The 23,018-nt window shown below is 42.1% G+C and overlaps 3 protein-coding genes across 5 annotated transcripts in view; 2 read left to right on the forward strand and 1 right to left on the reverse strand.

Moving 5' to 3' along the window:
• LOC147999246 (disks large homolog 5-like) overlaps positions 1-17,732 on the forward strand; it is an 80,176-nt gene extending 62,444 nt beyond the window's left edge. The window contains exons 2-6 of one of the 2 annotated variants that reach the window (XM_087596484.1): positions 14,237-14,396; positions 15,564-15,707; positions 16,339-16,505; positions 17,228-17,333; positions 17,457-17,732. In XM_087596484.1, coding sequence (XP_087452610.1) covers positions 14,237-14,396; positions 15,564-15,707; positions 16,339-16,384 — 350 coding nt within the window. In that variant the 3' untranslated portion in view covers positions 16,385-16,505; positions 17,228-17,333; positions 17,457-17,732. Of the gene's footprint in view, positions 1-13,008; positions 13,211-14,236; positions 14,397-15,563; positions 15,708-16,338; positions 17,334-17,456 lie in introns of those variants that run through there. The other variant, XM_087596485.1, reaches the window with a different exon arrangement.
• The window catches only part of LOC147999248 (uncharacterized), a 59,118-nt gene that overhangs the window by 15,649 nt on the left and 20,451 nt on the right, over positions 1-23,018 (forward strand). The window lies entirely within an intron of this gene.
• The window catches only part of LOC147999249 (disks large homolog 5-like), a 29,670-nt gene that overhangs the window by 3,995 nt on the left and 2,657 nt on the right, over positions 1-23,018 (reverse strand). The window lies entirely within an intron of this gene.

Consider the following 23,018-nt stretch of genomic DNA (forward strand, 5'->3'; position numbering starts at 1 on the left):
CAGAACGTCTAATATATGAAGGTAAGATTGGCCCCGTCAGCCAGAGGTAGTCAAAGGAGTTCTAAGAATATAAGGTCATGCCAGGAGCACAGTTCTCTCCCTCTTACTACTGTCAGATAGTCACTGAATTTAAAGAAGCAATGAAAGTGAAGTACATTGATGCCCTGTTTAATTCAGAAAAGTTATCCCCTCCATGACTACTTATGGTGTTATTATATCAATTTAACATACCGAATGCACTGTAAAAGTAAAGACTAGAAGTTCACCCAATAATAGCATAGGCATTGCCATATCCTCCATGTGGTTATGGAGAAACTAATAATGTGAAAACCTTGACTTTCAGGAATTGTGATAATCATGGAATTCAATATCTGTGGAGATGTTCCAGTGGTTGTGGCCCATTGCTATAAAGGCCAGCTGAAGGCCCCCACACTCACCCCTGAGAGGAAGCTCAACATACACTGCCCAGAACTTACTCCACATTCCCCATGTCCTGTGTCCATCATTACCTTTAGGTTTCGTTTGCTTCACTCTAGACTCTTCTCTATCAACATCAACTCTCCCAAAGCGCCTGAGAAGACGGGCAAACATGCCTGTGGATATATCCTTTGGACACTAAGAGAAAAAGTAGGGAATTGGTTGTCACAACGATACTGGTGACATCACAGGGATTCCAAGGTCTCTCTAGGAGACAATAGAATGTCCACGAAGGGCCGGCTGATGTCACGGAGAACAGACTTTGCCTCCCTGCTAATGTTCTCCCTGTACTGAGGAAAAGCTGATGTGCCCTTTTCAGGAGATTTCCCTGTGGCATAGCCACTGAGCACCACATGCTTCCAAAGCCAAATTTGGCTCTAGGCTTGATTGGAAAAACCTAAGTCATTACTATGTACCTAAATGAGTGCTTCCTCCCCGATCCCTGCACAGAAATGTTTCATCCTACCTCAAATTCTCCTCAGTCAGCAATATTACCCATTAAAGATTACTGAGAAATCACACCAGTTCCTATAAGTAGCCAAAGAGGTCTCCTGTCTCATCATGTGCAGGTGCATGAAATCACACCCAGAAATAGCCTGTAGGGTAGGTTGCAATGTGGGTGTGTGTTATAGGTACAACCTGAAGCTTTGTGCTTAACATTTAACAGTTGCCACCGGATTCCTTAGGAGAAAGAATTGCATTCATTATGGTGCTGGCAACAATGTGGTGATCTGTTAGCAGAGGAAACTGAAATATTGGATCCACCAGTGAATGCACCCTCAGGCTGAGTGTGGGGCTCTCCTCTCTGCACCTAAGTTACCAAAGCAGGATTGCTTACAGGCCTCTCTAAGCTATAACGTCTGATTTCATCTGAAAAATAAAATAGTCAGCAGATGTGTGTGTGTGGGATGGTGCAGCCAAAGGATTTGGACAAGCCTAGAGACATAACTCAGTGGACAGAGTAAGAAACAAGCATCTTCACTCCTGTTTCATGAATCACCCCACAAAGCACAAACGCATCTATCCTACTTAAAAAAAAAAAACAAGGTATTTTATTGAATGCATACACTAATACTGTTGTAAACATTGGTATTGGTAGTAAAGCTCAGATTTTGGGGGCAGATCCATGACTTGAACTATCTTCCTGACAACATATAAAACAATAAATAAATAAATAAATAAATAAATAAATAAATAAATAAGAAAAAACAGAAAAATAAAAAAACACAAAAAGCACAAGCCTTTCATGTGAAGTTACAGAAGAGTGATCCAGTGGTCACTTCTGACCAGGCCATTTTAGCTATGACAGTGCATAGTGAACCTTAATTTGATGGGTCCTATATAAAGCTTTGTGCAATATTGTCATTTTAACCAACCTCATCTAGAACCTACATAACAACACAGGATATGATCACAATGTCCTTGCTGTGTATCAAGTTATTTTTCTATGTCCTTGATTGTCAGGCATATTACAGCAACAATCTGAGATGGCTGGTAGACTTGGAAGAAAGTGGATATGAAAGATCCCCGTTTGATATCAGTACAGCCATTTCTTACGAATGAGAATCTTTTAAGCTGGCCCTCGCTTAGCCCCGTGACATTAGACAATAGACCAGAAAGTACAGAAAGCACATTCCCACCCACTCTCTAGGAAGCTGCCGGACCATAAGAACAGAGGGTACAGAACATATTTACTGCAGGGCAATTAGACAGGAAACATCTCTGGGAAGCTGACTGACCACTATAGAAGTGAGATATCCTTGGTACTGAATGCAGCTGTGCTATAGGCTGACATAGCTATAGCCTTGTCCTGGGAATTCCAGAAGAGAAACACCTGCCAAGACAGATATCCTTGGTCCTTGTCCTGGGAACCCCAGGATAAGAAAACATATATCAAGTCAGATGTCCTTCGTACTGAAATAGCTACACTGATGTGGTTACGGCCTTATCCCAGGAATTCCAGGACGAGAAACATCTGCCTAGTTATCCTTGGCACGAAATAGCTGAGCTAAGGAAACTGTGTAATCTTAACTGACATTTTATGCTGTATATTTCTGTTGTTTGAGGCTCCTCACATCCCTCCTGCGTGAGGACCGTGTCGAGCCCCAGTGCATTGGTATCCCAAAGTAAACCTCTTGTTTTTACATCAAGACTGAGTCCTGTGTGTTCATGGCGTGGTTATTGTCCTCAGGACTGGAGAGAGAGTCTCCTCTGTCTGAGGGTCTTTCAGATAAAGCTATAGTTGTGGGTTACACACCTCAGCTCTCATTGGCTAATGCTGTCCTCACAGTCCTTGGAGGCCCCTTTGTAAGACTACCTGTTGGAAAGTGGAAGCAGCTTTATTTGAGCTCAAAGTGAACCTGACGAGCAACGTAGAGAACAAGATGGGGTAATTGAGAACCTGTCTAAAACCAGCACAGAAACCCACCCTCCATTCAAAGCATCATCTACCAATTCTTGAATTTTTACCATTCTCTGCCAACCAGTCTTTCATTCAGGAAAGGTAGAAAAGAACTGGAAATGATCTTTGTATTCTAAGGACCTCGATCTGTCTTTCCTTAGGTCCACGTTAAGAACAAATGAAATGGGTATCACCATCTGAACAACTTAGTATCACCTACTCAGCATTTCTAGCCTAATACTGTGCCTATGGCAATCTCAAGCTTCCCAGAGTGTTGCTGCCCCAGCAAGAAGAATGAAGAACTGAGGTCAAACCCCAGTGAACCTTTCAAGGGGTTAGAAGAAAGCCATCAGAGATACTGCACTTCTTTGTCCTTAGATCAAATCAAGATGATACAACGTGAATCTAGTGTGCTATTCAACCATACATCTTCCTCACAACCCCACCTATCTGAGGTCATTGCTTGGCAGAATTCATGCCCCACCATCCTAGATATTTCTTCATTCATTGCTGCCAAGGGCCAGGTTTCCTGAGTTTTGTTTTTTATAGAATTGGGTGTAGTCAATCATAGTTGCCCTCTTTAAGAAATGACAAATATCTATAATAACTGAATATTCTGAAGGTTTTATACTGGTTTTATTATACATATAACTATGAAACGGAAAACATACATATTTCATCAATGAAATGAGTAAGATTGATTTAATGAAAAGAAAAATGGATGGTACTTCAAAACTTCCATGATTACATATTATCTATTTAATTCCCTCCACAATAGCAAGAAACGGACATTATTATTTACTTAAACCGAGAAAATATTAATTGTTTGGCCTGCTTTTCTGAGCTTCCTTAAGGTATAGTTAATTGACAGAGCTGTGGTTTCTAATTAGGGTCCATATTCTTCTGTTTTAAATGTGTGCCTTTTCTTTCTATTTTTTTCTCCATCTTTATTAAATTGGGTATATCTTATTTACATTTCAATTGTTATTACCTTTCTGGGTTTCCAGGCAAACATCCCCCTAACCCCTGTCCCTCCCCTTCTCCATTGGTGTCCCCTCCCCATCCTCCCCCCATTACCACCCTCCCCCCAACAAGCCCCTTCACTGGGGGTTCAGTCTTGACAGGACCAAGGGCTTCCCTTTTATTTCTAGTGGGTGCTGCTCTCCCTGCTCTGTGGGAAGTGGATAGGGGGAAGGCCTGGGCCTGAGGTGAGTTGGAACTGGGGTAGAAAGGCATAGGGTCTCCTAGGTGAGAATGTCAAACCGCCACTGCTGCTGCAGCCACCATGGAGAAGCCCTTGTTCCTGCTGCAGGGAGGAGAGTCTGGTGCCCACAAGATGGCTGAAGGGGAGCTGAGAGTGGACAGCTTCATCACCCGCCTGCTGGAGGTATGAGGATATCGTCCGGGAAAAATTGTGCAGATGACTGAAGCAGAAGTCCGAGGGCTGTGTATCACGTCTCGTGAAATCTTTCTTAGCCAGCCAACAGCTGTGAACACAGGTTTCTTTTGGAGAGCAGGCCTGTGCAGGCCCAGAACCTAGGTGGGACAGTTCAAGCTACCCTTTTTCCATGGCCAATCTCAGATCATATTCAGAAAGTATTTCTTGGGCTAAAGAGATGGCTTAGTGGTTAAGAGCACTGACAGCTCTTCCAGAGGTCCTGAGTTCAAATCCCAGCCACCACATGGTGGCTCACAACCATCTGTAATGAGATATGATGCCCTCTTCTGGTGTGTCTGAAGACAGTCACGGTGTACTTGTATATAATAAATAAATAAATAAATCTTTAAAAAAAAAAGAGTATTTCTTCCAGGTGAGGAATTTCCAATTTATGGAATTGAACTAACTTACTGATGGTGGAAGTGACACAGAGAGTTAAAGTACAGAAGGAATAATCCAGAGTGTCCACCAACAGTTGCTGTCACACCAGGGCTTTTAAAAGCTCAGCTGTTAGAGAAGCAATGTAGTCTTTGGTTATTCTCAAGCTTAGGTCTTCTAGTCATTATAAGCTGACCATGACACAAAAAGAGTCATCTATATCAAAATAGAGAATAGTAACTAGATTCACACCACACTATCACATTACTACTGTATTTGAGGTTCTCAGTTACTATCTAAGAACCTGGAAGAGGCCTGGGTCTTGCTACACATACTCATAATTTATGTCCCCATTGTCAGCTGAGATTCTTCATGCAGCCTGGGGTCAAGGAGGTCATCCCACAAAGCACAAAACACCCATCTCAGATAAACATGTATGGTTTATTGAATCCAAAACATCCATGAATTTCAGGACACAATTAAATGTTGAAACCTAAGGATAATAGATATAGAAGAGAATTAAGATTTCTAGTTCATAGATCCAGTAAACACCTTCAACAAATCATAGCAGCAAACTTCCATAAGGTAAAGAAAGAAAAGACCATAAAGGTACAACAAGCCTACAGAACATCAAACTAATTGTACCAGAAAAATTCCTCCATTCACATAATAATTAAAACGCTAAATGCACAGATCAAGAAAGAACATTAAAAGGGGTAAGGTATAAATATCTAGTAACAAATAAATTCAGACATATCTGAATTACACCAGACTTCTCAACAGAGATTCTAAAAGTCAGAAAATCTTGGGCAGATGTAATGCAGACACAGGCTCCTATATCCAGCATAATCCTCAATCACCATAAAAGGAGGAACCAGGATATTTCATGACAAAACCAAATTTAAACAATTCTTTTCTCTAAGAAAGCACAACAGAGGCTAATAGGAGGAAAACTCCAAGACAGTGAACTAAACTATACCCAAGAAAGACCAAGAAATTAATCTTCTCTCAATAATTTAAAAAAAGATAAGCACACAAACAAAATTTCACCTATAACCAGAAAAAGAAGAGAAAGCAGCAATCATTGGCTTTAATATCTGACCAGATCCTCTTTCCCTAATCCCCAAGCTCCCAGGGGCTAAACTGCCAGCCAAAGTGTATGCAAGGATGCTCTATGGTTCAAGGTGAGGCCTGTAGCCCCACCAAAGGCAGATCCTAGAGGTGTGAGGTGGGGAAATGTGTGGATATGTGTGGGTGCAGGAGCACTGTCACATAGGCAAAGCTGAGCAGAAATGGGATGTAAGGTTTGATGAGGGGCGTGTGGAAAGCAGGACAACAGTTGAAATGTAAATAAATAAAATAACCGATTAATAAAAAATTGCCAAAAATAAAATAACAAGTAAAAAGGTAAATGAAAATTAAACCAAACCAACCAAACAAACAAACAAAAGCCCCTGTAGTGGATTGGCCTAATGCTGCTTGTATTTTAATGCTAATTTGTTGAACTCAAGACTGGTTAACCCCAAATAACTGACCCTGCTCCCAGTTAACTGTGATTATAAAGAAGCCAACACCAACAGCCAACAGCAGAGAGATGGGGGAGGGGAGCTTTGAGGGCTTTGCTAGAGAGGATCATGAGGAGGGAAGAAGGAAGAAGAAATTGCCAAAGAATAAAGGAAGAACATGTGTGATGGAGAGGAGAGAGGAAGAGGACAGCAGCCATGGTTAAGGGAGAGGAGAGCCTGGTCCTGAGGGCTGTCCAAGTGAAACAAAAACAGTCAAGATGCTACACAGTCAGTAAGAGCAGCTCTCAGGCGAGCAGAGATCAGCAGAGACCCCAGACCAACAAGATACGAAAGCATAACTCCATCCAAACTCCCTCTCAATATCCCATGTCCTCCATGGGTCTGGCCTCAGTGTGTGTCCTGCGTCAGCACATGTGTTTGTCTCAGCTGACATCACTCTGCCCATCAGCCCGAGCCCCAGGAAACAGCGAGAAACTACAGCAGCCCACCAGAAGGGTTTTTGCTGTGGTTCTATGAAGTCCCAACAAATGCAGCTCAACTACAGAATGCAAGGCAGACCAATGCATGTGTGTCCTTAGTGCAGAACCTTTCATCACGTGTCCTTTCACATGCGTGCTTTAGCAGAACATCCTTTTACCTGCCTCTGCTTCAGTGAAACGTTCCTTCACACATCTGCCTTAGCCTTTCACCTGTGTCCAATTCAGGGAACCACTCCTTCAGGTGTAGAATTTCCCTAGATTAGCAAACCGCATACAGAACATTCAGAACAAAACAAGGTGTGTGGTCAGCATGTCCTTGAGCCAAGTCCCTTCTCCTCGTCAGTGACAGCAGGCGTGTTACAGCAACAATATGAAATGGCTGGCAGGCATGGAACAAAATGGCAAAGGTCTTCTGGGGGATGTCAGACCGTACCAGCCAGCAGCTCAACTGAATTTTTAAGTTTTGATGTTACAAGTGAATATACTTGACCTTCAAACGCTGAGAGAGCCCATTATAATATGAACTATATAAACTAGGCCAAGACCACCTCTAGGGCAAAGGCCCTCAGCCTGGGGGTCGTGACCCACACAGGGTCTCCTATCAGACAGTTTACACTACAATAAAGATTCATTACAGTAGCAAATTTACAGTTGTGAAGTAGCGACAAAATAATTTGTAGTTGGGGTCACCACAGCATGAGGAACTGTTCTAAAGGGTTGAGGCCATAGGAAGGTTGAGAAACACTGCTCTAGGAAATTATGTTTTCTTTCTCTTTCATATTTTTCAGACAGAATCTCAAACTGTAGCTGAGATTGGCTTGGCTTGGAACACGTGTGTAGTTCATGCTGGCATCAGACTTATGGCAATTCTCCTGCTTCAGCCTCCTACTCAGGAGCCTACCAGGGTGAGATCACAACCACGGGTAATGGGATTGCTGTTCTTGGTTGTCAACTTGAGTGTACCTGGAATTAACTAATGCCAAATGGCTTGATGCCCTGTGAGGGGGATTTATCTCTCTCTCTCTCTCTCTCTCTCTCTCTCTCTCTCTCTCTCTCTCTCTCTCTCTCTGTCTCCTTCCTTCTTTCTGTTTTCCTCTCTTCAACCCCCTCCTCTTAGTCCTCCTCCTCTTCTTTGTTTTTTTTTGAGACAGGGTTTCTCTGTGTAGCTCTGGCTGTCCTGGAATTCATTTTGTAGTCCAGGCTGGCCTTGAACTCAGAGATCCACCTGCCTCTGCCTCCTGGATGCTGAGGCTAAAGGCATGAGCACCATTGGATTTTTTTTCTTAATTAAATTATTTGAAGCAAGAAGACCTACTTCTGATCCAAATCTTTGAGATGAGGAGATAAATCTTTAATTCAGATCTTTTGAGATGGAAAGGCCCACTTCTAATCTGGACCACACCATCTTTATTTTTTTTTATCTTTATTAACTTGAGTATTTCTTATTTACATTTCGATTGTTATTCCCCTTCCCGATTTCCGGGCCAACATACCCCAACACCTCCCCCTCTCCTTCTGTATGGGTGTTCCCCTCCCCATCCTCCCCCCATTACCGCCCTCCCCTCAACAATCACGTTCACTAGGGGTTCAGTCTTGGCAGGACCAAGGGCTTCCCCTTTCACTGGTGCTCTTACTAGGCTATTCATTGCTACATATGCAGTTGGAGCCCAGGGTCAGCCTTTGGGTAGTGGCTTAGTCCCTGGAAGCTCTGGTTGGTTGGAATTGTTGTTCATATGCGGTCTTAACCCCCTTGAGCTCTTTCAGTCCTTTCTAAGATTCCTTCAACGTGGGTACCTTCTCAGTTCAGTGGTTTAATGATGGCACTCGCCTTTGTATTTGCTGTATTCTGGCTGTGTCTCTCAGGAGAGATCTACATCTGGTTCCTGTCAGCCTGCACTTCTTTGCTTCATCCATCTTATCTAATTGGGTGGCTGTATATGTATGGGCCACATATGGGGCAGGCTCTGAATGGGTGTTCCTTCTTCCTCTGTTCTAAACTTTGCCTCCCTATTCCCTGCCAAGGGTATTCTTGTTCCCCGTTTAAAGAAGGAGTGAAGCATGAGTGTTTTGGTCTTCCTTCTTGAGTTTCATGTGTTCTGTGCATCTAGGGTAATTCGAGCATTTGGGCTAATATCCACTTATCAGTGAGTGCATACCATGTGTGTGTTTCTGTGATTGGGTTACCTCACTCAGGATGATATTTTCCAGTTCCATCCATTTGCCTATGAATTTCATAAAGTCATTGTTTTTGATAACTGAGTAATATTCCATTGTGTAGATGTACCACATTTTCTCTGTCCATTCCTCTTTTGAAGGGCATCTGGGTTCTTTCCACCTTCTGGCTATTATAAATAAGGCTGCTATGAACATAGTGGAGCACGTGTCTTTGTTATATGTTGGGGCATCTTTTGGGTATATGCCCAAAAGAGGTATAGCTGGGTCCTCAGGTAGTTCAATGTCCAATTTTCTGAGGAATCTCTAGACTGATTTCCAGAATGGTTGTACCAGTCTGCAATCCCACCAACAATGGAGGAGTGTTCCTCTTTCTCTACATCCTCGCCAGCATTTGCTGTCACCTGTGTTTTTGATCTTAGCCATTCTGACTGGTGTGAGGTGAAATCTAAGGGTTGTTTTGATTTGCATTTCCCTTATGACTAAAGATTTTGAACATTTCTTTAGGTGTTTCTCAGCCATTTGGCATTCCTCAGCTGTGAATTCTTTGTTTAGCTCTGAAACCCATTTTTTAATAGGGTTATTTGTCTCCCTGTGGTCTAACTTCTTGAGTTCTGTGTATATTTTGGATATAAGCCCTCTGTCTGTTGTAGGATTGGTAATGATCTTTACCCAATCTGTAGGTTGTTGTTTGGACCACACCTTCTGCTGGCAGCTCATATCAAGGACATGGAAGAAGGAAGTTTGCTTTATTAATTTGCCTACTTCTTCAGGATTCCTGCATGTACTGAAGACCAGCTGAAATATCCAGGCTTATGGACAAAACTGTTGGGGTTCAGGAGTTGCCCCATAAACCACACAAACTCTGACCTCACTTAGAGAGGGATGGTTTTTTGAATGCCCACCCTAAGACTGATCATCAGAGACCTAGCTGAGAATTTGTCAGGCTAGGACCCTGGACATTTTTCTATGTCAATTTATAAAGTCTAAAACTGTGAGGTCATAGGCAGGTGCTGGAAGGGCTGTCTGGTTGTCAGCCCAGACTCAAGCCATTTTAGACAACAAAGGTTCATACTGACTTTTTATCTGTTTAAAGATTTATTTATTTACATATAAGTATACTGTAGCTGTCTTCAGACACACCAGAAGAGGGCATAAGGTCTCATTACAGATGGTTGTGAGCCACCATGTGGTTGCTGGGATTTGAACTCAGGACCTCTGGAAGAGCAGTCAGTGCTCTTAACCATGGAGCCATCACTGCAGCCCTCATATTGACCTTTAATTTTATTGGTCCTACATGAAGCTTATACTTATGGAATTTAAGATTAAGAAACCTCACAACATAAACAACTTCCTCCCAGTGGTTTGGGAACGGGTGGGTGGGGGAACACCCTCGAGGAGGCTGGGGAAGGGGGTGGAATGCAGGGTTATTGTAGGGGAAACTGGAAAGGGGGTTAACATTTGAAATGCAAATAAACAAAATAACCAATAAAAAAAAAAACATACACAAGTTATGTGATCATTCCTGACCCTGCTCTGAGTTAAATTATTTTCAGACAATCATGACAGGCAGACATATTACAGCAAGAATATGAACTATCTGGCAGGCATGGAACAAAATGGCTACAGCTATGCTGGGGGATTGGCTTCAACAGGGGCAACTACTGCGTTTTAGACCTTCCATTCCTTGTTGAATTAGCTGTGCCACAGCCTATAAGCCATTCTAATAAATTTTCTTTATATACAGAGTCATTCTAGGAGGGATGATTGGTTATGTATTATTAAATGCAATGCTGATCATGAAGCCCCACCACTTCCAAAGCATATGCAAGTGTAAGTAAGTTACTGAACAATTGAACAGAAATTAAAATTTACTGCATTTATTGCGTGTGTTGGCAGGCATAGGGAACACCTGGCTGCTTACATCTCTTGGTCTCTATAGAGTAGTGGGAGAACTGAGATCCACTGAGGAGGTCTCTCTCTCTCTCTCTCTCTCTCTCTCTCTCTCTCTCTCTCTCTTTGGTTCTTTTTTTTCTGGAGCTGGGGACTGAACCCAGGGCCTTGCCCAGGGCCTTGCACTTCCTAGGCAAGTGCTAAATCCCCAACCCCCTGAGGAGGTCTCTTAAGCAAAGACCAAATTCCTTGCAGTGACACTGGGTTCCAGGCTTGTTCTCCTGTTTAGGCCTCACTGTGGTCTATGTACACTCAATGCATTCTCCCCATGCAGGTTCCCATGGACTGAACTCAGAAAGTTGGGGTTAGGAGAAAGATGTCTGGTTAAATAGTCCACCAGGTTCACATTGTGTCAATGTGATTTAATCTAAGGACAAAGAAGTGGAGTTTCTCTGATGGCTTTCTTCTAAACCCTTGAAAGGATCACTGGGGTGTGACCTCAGTACTTCATACTTCTTGCTGGGTCAGCAACACTCAGGGAAGCTTGAGATTGCCATAGGCACAGTATTAGGCTAGATATACTGAGTAGATGATACTAAGTTGTTCAGATGGTCATACCCATTTGCATGGGTTCTTAATGTGCACCTAAGGAAAGAGAGATTAATGTCCTGAGAATAGGAAGATCATTTCCAGTTCTTTTCTATCATTCCAGACTGAAAGACTGGTAGGGAGAGAATGGTAAATAATCAAGAATTCACAGATGATGCTTTGAATGAAGGGTGGGTTTCTGTGCTGGTTTTAGACAGGGTCTCAAGTATCCCATGTTGCCCTCTACATGGCTGGCCAGGTTCACTTTGAGCTCAGATGAACCTCCTTCCACTTTCCAATGAATAGGCTTACAAGAGTGGCCTCCAAGGACTGTGAAGACAGCATTAGCCTTTGACAGTTGAGGTGTGCAACCCACAACTATAGTTTTAGCCACCTTTTTCCATGTCTACCAGCTATTTCAGATTGTTGCTGTTCTATGTCTGAAATCAAGGACGCAGAAAAATAACCAGATAGAGAGCAAGGACATGGTGATCACATCCTTGTCTCTTCTGTACGTTCTGGATGAGGTTTGTTAACATTCCAATATTGAAAAAAGCTTTATATAGGGCCCATCACATTAAGGGTCACTGTGCACTGTTCTATCTAAAATAGTCTAATCACACCTGACTACCATATAATACTTCCTGCAGTCGTCTTATGAGAAGCTTGAGCTTTTTGCTTTGACTTTTTTTTCTCTTTCTTTCTTATTTTTTGCTATATAAGTTGAGAGAAAGATAGTTAGGGCCATGAATTTGCCCCAAAAATTTGAACTACCAATGTGATCAATCAGTGTTAATGTGTGAATTCTATACAGTATTCATTTTTTACTATGATAGATGCTTTTGTTTTTGGTGTGGTGGCCATTTCCCAGTGTACAGGTGCTGGGACCTTACTCTATCCATTTAATGATGTTTATAGCTTCATTTTAGACGTTTATGTCCACCCCCTATATCTCTTGACTATTTTATTTTTCTGACAGAAGCTCATGGTATATGTTACTCAGGCTTGTGAGCAGTGCTCCTTTGTCGACATTGGTGCAGAGAGGAGAACCCCACAAGCAGCATGAGGTTCCCTTCACTGGTGGCTCCAATTTGCACTTTACTCTGCCAACTGGTCTCCACACTTAGCCTAGCACTTTGAAGACATCAACTCTTTCTCCTAAGGAATTTTTTGGCAATTGTCGATTGCTAAGCACATGACTTCATGAGTGTTCCCCTAACACACACCCATGTTGTAACCTACCATGCAGTCTATTTCTTGATGTGATTTAAAGCACATGTACATAATGAGACAGGAGAACTTTTGACTGCATATTCAAGCTGGTGTGAAATCTCAGGAAGTTTTAATGGCTTACATTGGTGAATGAGGACAATTTGAGTTAGGATGAGACATTTTTGGGCAAGATATGGAAGGAAACATTCATTTAGATGCATAGGAATTACTAAGGTTTTTTATAATCAAGCCTTGAGGAAAATTTGGCTTTGGAAGCAGGAGATGCTCATTGGCTCTGCCCCAGGAAAGTCTCCTGGAAAGGGCACCTCTGCTTATGCTCAGTACAGGGAGAACATTAGCAGGAGGCAAAGTCTGCTCCCCATGACATCTGCTGTCCCTTCTTGGACATTCTATTGTCTCCTAGAGAGTTCTGGCATCCTCTGTGATGTCACCAGTGTTGTAGTGACAACCAGTGCCCTAGTTTGTCTCAGTCTGAGTCTGGCGGTTACAACCTAAGACATGTTTTCCCTTCTTCGCAAGCGTTTTGGGAGGGGGAACGTCGATTCTGGAGAGACTAGAGTGAAGGAGTCTGGCCTTTCATCTCAAAGTAATGATGGACAAAGACAGCACTTCTGGGGAATGTGTAGTAAGTTCTGGGCAGTATATTTTGAGCTTCCTGTCAGGGGGTCTGCAGGCTTAAGCTGACCTTTCTAGCAATGGGCCACAGCAACTGGAGCATCTGAAAAGGAATTGAATTTCCATGAATATCACAATTCCTGAAAGTCAAGGATTTCAGAACTTTAGATTCTCTGTCCCCACTGGGAGGATATGGTAAGGCCAATGCTATTACACTGTGAACTTCTGGCCTTTACTTTTCAGTTCATTTGGTATGTTACATTGATATAATAACACCATGAGGAGTCATGGAGAGTCCAACTTTTCTGAGTTTAGACAGGGCAGCAATGTACTACACTATCTTTGCTTCTTTAAATACAGTGGATATCTGACTGTAGGAACAGGGGGAGAATTGTGCTCCAGGCAATAACCTTATGTTCTTAGGCCTTCTCTGATTTCTTCTAATTGCAGGGTCATTGTTAGCTTTATATATTAGAGATGTGCGTTACAAACATGTTTCTACAATACCAAAACTATTTGGATCGTGTAGAACAAGATTCAGCCTGTAACCTATGGGTACTTCTCGGGCATTGGGTATTTCAAATAGGGGAATTGATAAGTCTGTTGACCATGTCCTCCCTGGAAATGCGTTTTAAAACCAAAGTTGTTGGCCTAGAGTATCAGGGTAGGACATCTGAGTGTCTCCAATCACTCAAGTCATGAGGATGGTGAATTTATCATCTGAGTTCTGAAACCACAGGGGTGAGGAAACCAAGCTGTACCCTGTTCAGCTGATAATACTCCTGGAGAAGCCATCTCCATGGTCCATGTAAGCACGTGATGTCCAGCATAGGGCACACCTGGCTGCTTACATCTCTTGGTCTCTATAGAGTAGTGCGAGAACTGAGATCCACTGAGGAGGCCTCTTAAGCATAGACCAATCGCCTAGCAGTGACACTGGGTTCCAGGCTTGTTCTCCTGTTTAGGCCTAACTGTGGTCTATGTACACTCTATGCATTCTCCCCATGCAGGTTCACTTGTGTTCTTCTACCTACAGACGCTGGGAGAGAAACATCATCCCCTGAAACTGCCCTAAGTAAGAATCAGGCCAAGAAGGAAAAGGAGAGGCTGATTGAAGAGCTGCGGCTCATTACCGAGGAGAGAAATGACCTTAGAGATCGCCTGAGGTTCCTGACAGAGAGATCCAAGAACTACAGGTATGAATCACTCCAAAGGCTCTTGTTTCATTCCTGGGTCTGCAAGGTCACCTTCATCTTATCCTATTAAGGTTTTGGGTTCTAGAAAGCTGTGCCTCCCTAACCACCCTGTGCTAAACCTCACCTCCCATATAGAGGAGATTCAGAACCTGACCCTGAGGATTGAGATGGAAATTGGACTCATCTGCTTCCATTTATTGAAAAACAGAACTTGTAGTCTGAATGAACAATTGAGGAATAAAGTCAGGGAGAGTGAGTGCCCAGTGTGCATTTGCAAAGCCCTTTACAGCTGGTGGCTTTGCAAGATTGGAATTGCAGTCAGTTTATGGGGAGTCTCTGTACTTGCTAGGCAGGGGACTGAGTGCTGGAAGATCCAGGCAGCAGCCTGAGGGGCCTGGTCCCAAACTGTTCATCTCAGTGCTTGACTAGAAGGTCTCAGGCTCAGGCCTGTTTGTTATTGTCTGTGTGTCTTGCCCTCTGAGACAGCAATGGTGCATGCATTTCTCCTAGTTCTCACAGTGCTCTCTGTTTCCATATTTGTCTTTCTCTGACTCTGTTTACATTTCACTTTTTTTTGGGTGTGTCTTAGTCTGTGAGTCTGTGTGTGCATACATCAAAATGCATATGGACAACTTTTAAATGTTTTTATTTCCCTCCACATAGGAATCTAGTGGTCTATGTCTTGGCTTGAGTATTTACTTGTAACACCTTCATGGTGATGTGAATGCTCTGTTCTGGGAGCCCCACTGTCAACAACACAGTTCTTTGACTATGTGACCACTTTTGTCTGTTTATTTTTATTCTTTGTGCAGATTATAATTTTGTTTTGATATATGGTCTGTTATCAAAACAGGAGAAAAGAAATCACAGGTTTCTGGCTGTGTTGGGGTGGGGGAGCATGGAGAGGTGTGGCCTAGGCACTTGATAGCTTAACTGGCTTGACTGCAGATTTCCTCTTGATTGAACAAAGGGAGCCAGGGAGCCCTCCATCTGGATGCTGAGATTCTGGTGTCCTGGACGCAGAAAAACAGGTTTCTGAAGCTGAAGAAGATCCCAATATGTACAATTCAGAAGGTGTCCTTCCAGGACTGGGGTAGTACAGGACCCACCCTGAGTTCATATATTCCTAAATGCTGATGTTCATTGTATTCTATCATTTGGGGCCAGGCCACACTTCAGGCCAAATCCATATTATGAAGGCCTGGAGAGAATGGAGGAGGCGGTCATGTCAATTCTGCACAACTTAGAGATGGAGAACACTGAGATCCATGAGAACAGCCAGAAGCTGAAGAAGGAGATGACCTTCTCTAGGTAAGTCCTGGTCAGAAAGGCTATCACTTGTGGAATGGTCATTTCTGACTTTCTTTGTTCTGGATTAGACAGTCTTCAGCTATGATTCTATCTCTTGTGCTGTTTACACATCAGTGTGCCAGGGTTATTAGGACTCAGTTTTCAGTTCCATAAAAGAGTGTTCCTCATCCCAGGATTGTCTAGGCATCTGCAGAAGGCTCTAGATAGAACAGCACTGATTGAAGTCAGCAGGTTATTAGGCTGACCTGGAACTCTAGGGTCACACCAGGTTTTACAACACTCAGTGCGTGGACCACATGGTTAGCATGACCTTCTCTTGGTACTACTGACCTCTTTTGAGGGTGTTGGCCCACTACTAATTGATGTTGCCCCCATGCATTGGGCTTTAATGGATAGATGTAGATCTGTGTTCTTTTTGAGAGATGTGGACACTAATTGGTGCTCGGGCCAAGCACAGAATTTATTCTTCCCTGAATTAACTCTTTGTGGTTTGTGCAGCAGCATTATGTGTATCAAGATGTATTTTATTAAGTCTTCATGGGTATCTGGGACCTGGTAGAGTTAGTGGGACTTGGGAGTAGGAATGGGAGAAAGGGGCAGCATGATCTTACTATGCAGACTGTATTTCCAGAAACCTGCTCAGCCAGCTCCTGATGGAGAACACATGCAAGAAGTAGTTGGTCCCACGGAAGCAGGGGAGCAAGGAGGGACATCTTGATTGTGCACTGAACCAGAAATATTTGGTTGACTTCAACAAGAAAGATAAAGACCAGCAACGTCCAGACCCAGCATCATCTGGTAGGGACGAGCAGCTGTGTTAGCTTAACAATATCTGATAAAATTTGCCAATTTGATACATCTGTGCTCTCTCCTACCTCCTTTCTAATTTACACTCACAACCAGCCAACCACCTCATGTAATGGCATTGTTCATTGCTCTGTCTATGCACAAGTATTCTGGGAAGTTAAACACTTTTCAGAAATGGAATTATATTGCAAGTATATTTTGCTGATCTTTTTGAAGCTGCAGTCTAGAAATGGTGACAGATGAATAACATACCTCATTATTGCATATCCATGTGATAGATTGGATCCTATGCAGAGTTTTGAACAAGTTCGTGGTTCTTTGACAAATGACACTCTGTGTTAATGTGACTTCTTGTGTAGGAAGCACCTTTCCAGGATAAGAACCAAGTGCAAATGTCAAATTAGTACTTGTCATTGGCTTTAACCTTGGTGACATATGGACATCTCCATTCTTCCGGCAACTCAATGAGGTCACTTCCCATTGCCCTGTTCTTGGTTTGCACTGGTATAAGTCTGGGTCCCATATTGGCAGCCCACATTACAGTTAGGCTTGCCGGGGATTTTGCCCTACCTGCAGAGTTAGCAACAATGATATCAGTTAAAAGGTCCTTGTCGACTGTCCAATAGAACTGAGGTGGTAGAAGGCAGCATTCTGACAGCTGGCTAGCATTTCCCCACCAAATCAGTGTCTTAAAAACTGTGTTCCTCTCCCAGGTCTCAGAAAGTGCAAGAGAGCTGGAATTGGACACACCCCAGTAAGAGAGCTTCCTGAAGAATGAGTTGCTTTCTCAGGAGTCCCTGATGACAAACATCCTGAATGGTAACAATATTTTTTGGATGAATATTCTTCCTCAGAGTTAATTTGTCATTTCTTAGAGACCCTAAATTTATATAACACTAAGCCAGCCTGACTGATTGAGGTCTTACTCACTTTCTTCTTCAGAAAACACAACTTGAGAGACAGCTTGGGGGACCGCCTTTCATTATGTGTGCTAGAGGAGAAACAGCAATACGTCTGTGCTTCTACATGTTCGTTAAGAATATGCTTATGTTTAGAAATTTTTTTGTTATGATTTTAATTGAAGTTTTCTTTTTGTTGTTTCATATTTATGTGTTCTTGTTACAATTTTTCACTTTCAAATATTTTTAAATATTTTTATTCATTTTAATCCTGTTGTGTTATAAAAAAGTATTTGTTATGAATAAAAATTGAATTCTATCTCTTGACTCTTAAGACCATCATTCTTACTCAAGGGTTCTGTGGACCTAGAACTGACAGCTAGAGATGGATCTCTGCATGTTCCATGGAGCCTGGGCTAATAAGTGAATTCAAACTCACTAAGGGGTACCCAGTGTGATAGTGTTTTTTGTGTGGATAATGTGGCTGTGTCTCCAACAAACACTTTATGATGTAATCACTGACATACTTTACCCAATTGTTAGGGGCATGTGGTTCTTCTGAGAGAGCAGCAGATGCTCTAACCTGTGAGTCATCACCACAGCTCCTGCAGGTGGCTTTTGTTATTCCACATGAGGTGCTGTATTAGGTGGACAAGATCACCTATGATTAAATAGAGAGATCTCAGGAGATGTGTGTTCACAGGGAACTTACTGAGCTTGCCTGCTCAACGTGTTAGGTTGCCAGGCATCCCTACAGAGCTCTGGTGTTCTGGACAGCTTCATCACCCGCCTGCTGGCGGTATGAGGATATCGTCTGGGAGAAATTGTGCAGATGACTGAAGCAGAAGTCCGAGGGCTGTGTATCACGTCTCGTGAAATTGTTCTTAGCCAGCCAACAGCTGTGAACACAGGTTTCTTTTGGAGAGCAGGCCTGTGCAGGCCCAGAACCTAGGTGGGACAATTCAAGCTACCCTTTTTCCATGGCCAATCTCAGATCATATTCAGAAAGTATTTCTTGGGCTAAAGAGTTGGCTTAGTGGTTAAGAGCACTGACAGCTCTTCCAGAGGTCCTGAGTTCAAATCCCAGCAACCACATGGTGGCTCACAACCATCTGTAATGAGATATGATGCCCTCTTCTGGTCTGTCTGAAGACAGTCACGGTGTACTTGTATACTATAAATAAATAAATAAATAAATAAATAAATAAATAAATAAATAAATCTTTAAAAAAAAAGTATTTCTTCCAGGTGATGGATTTCCAATTTATGGAATTGAACTAACTTACTGATGGTGGAAGTGACACAGAGAGTTAAAGTACAGAAGGAATAATCCAGAGTGTCCACCAACAGTTGCTGTCACACCAGGGCTTTTAAAAGCTCAGCTGTTAGAGAAGCAAGGTAGTCTTTTGTCATTCTCAAGCTTAGGTCTTCTAGTCATTATAAGCTGACCATGACACAAAAAGAGTCATCTATATCAAAATAGAGAATAGTAACTAGATTCACACCACACTATCACATTACTACTGTATTTGAGGTTCTCAGTTACTATCTAAGAACCTGGAAGAGGCCTGGGTCTTGCTACACATACTCATAATTTATGTCCCCATTGTCAGCTGAGATTCTTCATGCAGCCTGGGGTCAAGGAGGTCATCCCACAAAGCACAAAACACCCATCTCAGATAAACATGTATGGTTTATTGAATCCAAAACATCCATGAATTTCAGGACACAATTAAATGTTGAAACCTAAGGATAATAGATAGAGAAGAGAATTAAGATTTCTAGTTCATAGATCCAGTAAACACCTTCAACAAATCATAGCAGCAAACTTCCGTACGGTAAAGAAAGAAAAGGCCATAAAGGTAAAACAAGCCTACAGAACATCAAACTAATTGTACCAGAAAAATTCCTCCATTCACATAATAATTAAGACGCTAAATGCACAGATCAAGAAAGAACATTAAAAGGGGTAAGGTATAAATATCTAGTAACAAATAAATTCAGACATATCTGAATTACACAAGACTTCTCAACAGAGATTCTAAAAGTCAGAAAATCTTGGGCAGATGTAATGTAGACACAGGCTCCTATATCCAGCATAATCCTCAATCACCTTAAAAGAAGGATCCAGGTTATTTCATGACAAAACCAAATTTAAACAATTCTTTTCTGTAGGAAAGCACAACAGAGGCTAATAGGAGGAAAACTCCAAGACAATGAACTAAACTATACCCAAGAAAAACCAAGAAATTAATCTTCTCTCAATAATTTAAAAAAAGAGAAGCACACAAACATAATTTCACCTATAACCAGAAAAAGAAGAGAATGCAGCAATCATTGGCTTTAATATCTGAACAGATCTTCTTTCCCTAATCCCCAAGCTCCCAGAGGCCAAACTGCCAGCCAAAGTGTATGCAAGGATGCTCTATGGTTCAGGTGAGGCCTGTTGCCCACCAAATGGAGATCCTAGAGGTGTGAGGTGGGAATGGATATGTGTGGGTGGGGAAGCACTGTCACATAGGCAAAGCTGAGCAGAAAAGGGATGTAAGGTTTGATGAGGGGAGTGTGGAAAGCAGGACAACAGTTGAAATGTAAATAAATAAAATAACCGTTTAATAAAAAATAGCCAAAAATAAAATAACAAGTAAAAAGGTAAATGAAAATTAAACCAAACCAAACAAACAAACAAACAAAACCCCTGTAGTGTATTGGCCTAATGCTGCTTGTATTTTAATGCTAATTGTAGAACTCAAGACTGGTTAACCCCAAATAACTGACCCTGCTCCCAGTTAACTGTGATTATAATGAAGCCAACAGCCAACAGCTGCACAGCAGAGAGATGGGGGAGGTGAGCTTTGAGGGCTTTGCTAGAGAGGATCATGAGGAGGGAAGAAGGAAGAAGAAGCTGCCATAGAATAAAGGAAGAACGTGTGTGATGGAGAGGAGAGAGGAAGAGGACAGCAGCCATGGTTAAGGGAGAGGAGAGCCTGGTCCTGAGGGCTGTCCAAGGGGAACAAAGAGCAGCCATGATGCTACATAGCCTGTAAGAGTTGAGCCTTATTGTTTGGAAAGTAGATCTGGTCCATGGAGGTCAGGCAGCTTCACAGCTACTGTGCTGACTAATGCACACTAAAAATAAATTTAACACAATATGAGTAACCAGTAAGACAGCTCTGTAGCGGATCCTAAAAGGAATACTTTAGTTTGAAAGGAAGGACAAAACACCAGAGAACACAGGGGATAAATTAATAAAACTAGGAAAGTTAATCAAAGAAGACTGTGAAAACCACAAAAATTAACAAAATGACAAAATTTAATACATAGGTTTAAATAATAATTACGTATCACTAAACTCAATATCTAGGGTGGTGGGGCATGAATTCTGCCATGGTCTGAACTCAGAAAGGTGGGGTTGGGAGAAACATGTCTGGTTAAATAGTCCACCCACATTGTGTCAATGTGATTTAATCTAAGGACAAAGAAGTGGAGCATCTCTCATGGCTTTCTTCTAACCCCTTGAAAGGATCACTGGGGTGTGGCCTCAGTACTTCATACTTCTTGCTAGGTCAGCGAAACTCAGGGAAGCTTGAGATTGTCATACAACAGTATTAGGCTAGATATACTGAGTAGATGATACTAAGTTGTTCAGATGGTGATATCCAATTGCATGTGTTCTTAATGTGCACCTAAGTAAAGAGAGATCAAGGTCCTTAGAATAGAAGGAACATTCCCTGTCCTTTTCTACCATTCCAGACTGAAAGGCTGGTAGGGAGAAAGTGGTAAATAATAAAGAATTAATAGATGATGCTTTGAATGAAGGGTTGGTTTTTGTGCTGGTTTTAGACAGGGTCTCACGTACCCATGTTGCCCTCTCCCTGGCTGGCCCGGTTCACTTTGAAGTCAGTCCTTCCATTTCCAATAGACAGTCTTACAAGAGGGGCCTCCGAGGTCTCTGAGGACAGCATTAGCCATTGACAGTTGAGGTGTGCAACCCACAACTATAGTTTTAGCCACTTTGTTCCATGTCTACCAGCTATTTCAGATTGTTGCTGTCTATGCCTGACAATCAAGGACACAGAAAAATAACCTGATAGAGAGCAAGGACATGGTGATCACATCCTTGCCTCTGCTGTATGTTCTGGATGAGGTTTGTTAAAATTCCAATATTGCAAAAAGCTTTATATAGGGCCCATCACATTAAGGGTCACTGTGCACTGTTTCATCAAAAATGGCCTAATCAGAACTGACCGCCAGACAACACTTCCTGCGAAGTTCCTATGAGAAGCTTAAGTTTTTTGTGTTTTTTCTTCTTCCTTTCTTTCTTTCTTTCTTTCTTTCTTTCTTTCTTTCTTTCTTTCTTTCACTTTATAGGTTTAGAGGAATGTATTTTGGGCCACGGATCTGCCCCTAGTATCTTAGCTATGGATATGATCAATCAGTGTTAGTGTATGCATTCAATAAAATGTCCATTTTTGACTAAGGTAGATGCTTCTGTGTTTTGTGGGGTGACCCATTGTCAATGTCTAGTGAGTTGGGGCCCTGGGTATGGTCGCATACCCCAGGACACAGGGGGTGCAGAGCAAAGGCAGAAGAAACTGTACGCAGTTGCAAGCTTTCTTAATCCTTATTAAGCTAAGAATATGCATTACTACAATTTTCATTATGTCAAGATACCATAAGATCATTATTCCCAGGATACCAGGAACAATGAGGGAAGATTAAACAAAGAAAGACGAATAAACAAAAGCTTCTTCTAAAAATATTCATATAACAAATCACCTCTCTTATTATAATCAAAATATACTCACCATTACCAAGAGAGATTTAGAACCACTTCCACAGAAACGGGACACAGCAGAACATAATTTAAGGCCAAGTGAGAAAAACATTTTATTCTCCAGGGCGGCATTCCAGCCCCTACTTGAATCTGTCACCAGGCCTTTCTTGACCCTGCCTGGGAGCTGCATCTCTATGTCTTAACAATTCCTTCTTTTTTCTTTGTTTTAAAGTAACACTTTACATAACATAGCTAACGTTCCTTGTAGTGGTTTAGTCAGGTAAAAATAAAGCAACATAATACATAATGTACATAAGATTATGGCAAAACTAGCTCCTCCCATGCTATGGAAAATCCTTTGAAGCCAAGCCTTGGGATCTAATCCTGTCAATTGATCAGCCAATAATTTAGCTATTTCCATAGGGGTAGTATCTTCTAGCTGTTTACCGAAAGACATTCGAACATCATATTTCAAGGTATTAATTACTTTTGAAGCACTTTCATTACCTTCTAAATAGGCTTGAATTAACTTCCAGTCATGTTCTGTGTCATTATCCATATATTTACTAACAGAAAAGTAGTAGGATTTCATCATGATAAGCAATATAAGCCCGATAACTGGCATTGGCCGCAGCAGAAGAAACCATGAGTAAAACACACATTGCTAAGAATAAGTGCTCAGCAGTAAAGGACTTTCCTGAAGGAGACAAAATTATTCCTTTCAGTGCTTAATCGCTTCACCTGACCCCACATAGGTAATAGGGTTGTCACTGCACGGATCCTTATCCATTGTTGTTTGTGGACACTAAGAGAAGCCAGGGCCTCAGT

Source organism: Rattus norvegicus, chromosome 19, assembly GCF_021556685.1.
Source record: "Rattus norvegicus strain SHRSP/BbbUtx chromosome 19, alternate assembly SHRSP_T2T, whole genome shotgun sequence".
Taxonomy (NCBI): domain Eukaryota; kingdom Metazoa; phylum Chordata; class Mammalia; order Rodentia; family Muridae; genus Rattus; species Rattus norvegicus.